We start from the raw sequence: 3,541 nt of genomic DNA, 5'->3' as shown, positions 1-3,541 counted from the left end.
AAAAGTGTCCTGAGATAACTTGTTATGAATTGGTGCTATACAAATAAAATTGAATTGAATTGAATTGAATAGTCGCTAACTTCCTGTAAGAGGTGAACTACAACAGGCAGTTTCTTTAAAGCCAAATAATTTTTCTAGTATAGAAAGTATAGAATAGTAAAGATCTAAACTAAGTGGTAGAGAGTTAAATTCAACACATTTTTCAATAAGATATAGTTCAAAATGTGCTCTACCAAACAGTTGAACACAACATTAACTACATTAATTTGGCCCCAGGCCCCTAACAGTTCAAATCAGTAGAATTTATTTTATTTGACACAAAAGTTAGTGCACGTACAATTAACATCACTGTGCATCTATTTATCAGTAACAGCAACAAGAAATTTGATGCTATAAATGTAGATGGAAAAAATAGACTCAATGTTGAAAAGATCACTGCGGGTGTTTGGAGTTCAACCAAAACAGAGAATCAAAGCTCTACCATGACTGGAAAACTAGTCTCTAAATTTCCAGGTTTTCCAGGATGCGTTGGAACGCTGATGGTGTGGTATTAGCACTTTGTACTTACTAAGGTAAAGGATCTAAATCCTTCTTCTACCACTGGGTACAAACAAGCAGCTGCTGTCTGAGCTGATCAAATGATTTCACTTGTAACTGGAGTTCCTTTTGTATAATGGACTTTATTAACAGCAGTTAATAATACAGCTCAACCTTAAAAACAAGCAAGTCATTCGCACCAAAACATAATGTTAAGTGCCAAAGAAACTCCCATCGTGATCATATACATTCAGCAGAGAATCACAACAACCGAACATGAATGGTACTCGTGTTGAGTACAGGAATGGTGTACATACAGTACTGAAAGGCAGATCCAGCAGCAGCAGAAATGGTAGAAGGGCCAAATAGTGAAGCATGACGTCTCACACAGCAGGACTCAGAAGGGACTTGAGTCTCCTGACCTGATGAGAAGCTGCTTTCTGGACACGATCCTCCCCACTATAGGCTGGACGTTCTCAAAGTCCTCCTATTGTTGTGATTACATCCATAATTAACTGTCTACTGATGCAGGGTGCAAAGATCTTGCTATTCTTCACAGACATTCTTCAGATACAGACTTTCATATGGGAGTAATCTAAAGCTTTACATGATAAAAACGCACACATAAACAACCACCGGCATCGTTTCAGCAGTCGTGGAGCAGTTTTTGAAATGAAAAGTCTTTTTCTTCAGACGAGCGACTTGCTGTTGATCTTCCTCTTGAGAATTCAGTCCATGCAACCGAAGTTTGGCACAGAAGGGAGCAGAAAGTTTGGTACAAAAGCAAAAATTACAAAGGAATAATGCCCCATCTAACTAGAAACTACAACAGAAAACACTGTGATAAAAGATACTTGCTCTACTTATCAAAGTATCTTCATGGTTTTTTTTTATGATTCACAAAACAAAACATACAACAATTTTATATGTACACGCCACTTCAAGTCTCATAAAATTCAAAAATCTAAATATTACAAGAACAAAAAAAATAACGATAGCATGGCGAGAGAAAGCCTGCACACTGTCAATCATCAAAAACATTAGTTATGTGTTTTTATCATGCTGGTTTATTTATGTAAATTGGAATATTAGTAAGTATGTCATCTTTTATGGTCATTCTCTTTTGGTTAAAAGAATATGATGGGATGTAGAGAAACACTGCCCTTTGAACACACATGGAAGGACTTAGGTCATCTCCATGTGACAAAGTCCGGAGACAACTCGTACAATTAAACGTATGCATAGAAAAAGAGGGAAAAAACAACCTTCCACTATATTAACTAGTCTCCTAAAATGCTTGAAATGATTACTGACCCTTGGCCTTGGAGAAGCAGATAATTTCAGCTGAATCATCATATTTATTTGGATATAATGACAACCGCTGCACCATCCTGCCCACTGGCTGCAGCTATGATATCATTAAATATGACAGAGCGACAGAAAACTCATTAAATACACATTTTCTTCAATCACACAGTTGAGCTTTAGGCCAACCATCCCCCGTTAGATGATAACACGCACCGTCTTATGGACGAACAGGCCTATGCTTTTAGTGTATGATGTCAAACTTTGGACTGTAATCAGCGGGCAGAAAAGAGCTCTCTCTTTCTCCTTGTTGCTACAGTGTCTGAACTGTGTCACAATGTCTAGGTCTGCCGCTGTAGACTAAAAAGTAATGGTTCTCTTTGCCAGCACCACAGAAATTGCCTTTTATAAGCTGTGGTGCTCAGGCAGCTGTGGGCTGTTAAGCTGTTGTTAGGCATTGAGAGCTTGAGTGTGTTATGTGCCAATATCTATATAATATATGTCTTTGCACCTCAAAGGAGACACAAAGTTTACATCAGTGACTGTTTGCTTGTCTGAAACGCTGTTTTCCCAGAGCAGCTTAACCCTCCCACCTTCCTCCTCCTCCTCCTCCACTGGACAAATTGGACCGACTTTTCATAACGTCAGGAAATGAAGCAAGTACAGTGGGTGGCAGGGCAAAAAGAGGGAGTGGGAAAGAGAATGGATGATGGAGAGGATGAGAACAGAGAGAAAGAGAGCCACGGTGGAGCTGGGGTCCTGCCTTGAACAGGTGGTGGTGGGGTCACGTTGTTGCTGTCAGCTCTGGGCTCTGACTCAGGACCTGGCTGTGGCTACGGCGGGGCTCACTTCTCTCTGTAATACAGCAGGTACATCTTCAGAGGCTCGGGCAGTGGCAGGCCCAGTATTCGCTCCCTGAGGATGTTCACGGCCGGCTGAGGTCGGAGCAGTTCCCCGGTCTCCTTTTCCTCCTCCTCCTCCTCCTGCTCCTCTTCGTCCTCTTCCTCCACCGTCTCCTCCTCTTCCACTACCCCCCCGGCTCCCCTCCCCACCCTCCTGCTCCCTCTCATCTGCCGCCTCACCTCCCTTTCCCCCGCCTCCTCCTCATCCTCCTCTCTCCCTCCCTGGTTGTTGTTGCTGTCCAGAGGAGCGGGACCGATGCCACTGCTGGCCACCACCTGGCGGGTGGCCAGGACCAGAGCGTTGCAGTGGCGCCGGTGGACGCGTCGGCGTTTGAAGCGAGGGCCGTACTTGTGGAGCCCAGCCACTGCCAGGCCCCTGCCCACGCTGAATGAGGACCCTCGGCCGCGTGATTGGCCGTCTCCTCCATCTGTGGTCACTCTGAGGGTGTGGCGGATGCAGATACGAGCCAGCTCCTGTAACGTCCGTACCTCATATTTGGCTGCAAAAATTGAGAACCATGAGAAAACAGAATGGAAATGAAAATAGTAAGAAGAACAGGGTGGAAAGACAACAAAAGTGAAGCATTGACCCTTCTTAAGTCCCGCCCCTTTTTGCTCTGAGCTACAATAAAAGTTGAGCAAGCCTCTGTGAACTTTCTCCTTTATTGTACTTAGATATGCTATGCGCAACAAAATTTTGAAGATGGTTAAAAGATAAAAAGAACATATATAGTCACATCTTAGGTTTGTTTAATAACACTGATATTAGTGTTATTATAATTATTATAAGTATTATT

The 3,541-nt window shown here is 42.9% G+C and overlaps 1 protein-coding gene across 1 annotated transcript in view; it reads right to left on the bottom strand.

The window, feature by feature from the left end:
* The window catches only part of tm9sf4 (transmembrane 9 superfamily protein member 4), a 25,933-nt gene that overhangs the window by 15,632 nt on the left and 6,760 nt on the right, over window positions 1-3,541 (bottom strand). Inside the window, exon 8 of the mRNA XM_035657438.1 lies at window positions 2,999-3,244. Within this exon, the coding sequence (XP_035513331.1) occupies window positions 2,999-3,244 (246 nt within the window). The remainder of the gene's footprint in view (window positions 1-2,998; window positions 3,245-3,541) is intronic.

Source organism: Morone saxatilis, unplaced genomic scaffold (assembly GCF_004916995.1).
Source record: "Morone saxatilis isolate NCDOM2014 unplaced genomic scaffold, NCSU_SB_2.0 Contig15, whole genome shotgun sequence".
Taxonomy (NCBI): Eukaryota; Metazoa; Chordata; class Actinopteri; family Moronidae; genus Morone; species Morone saxatilis.
The sequence above is the reverse complement of the archived record's forward strand: the minus strand, read 5'-3'. Positions and strand labels throughout refer to the sequence as shown.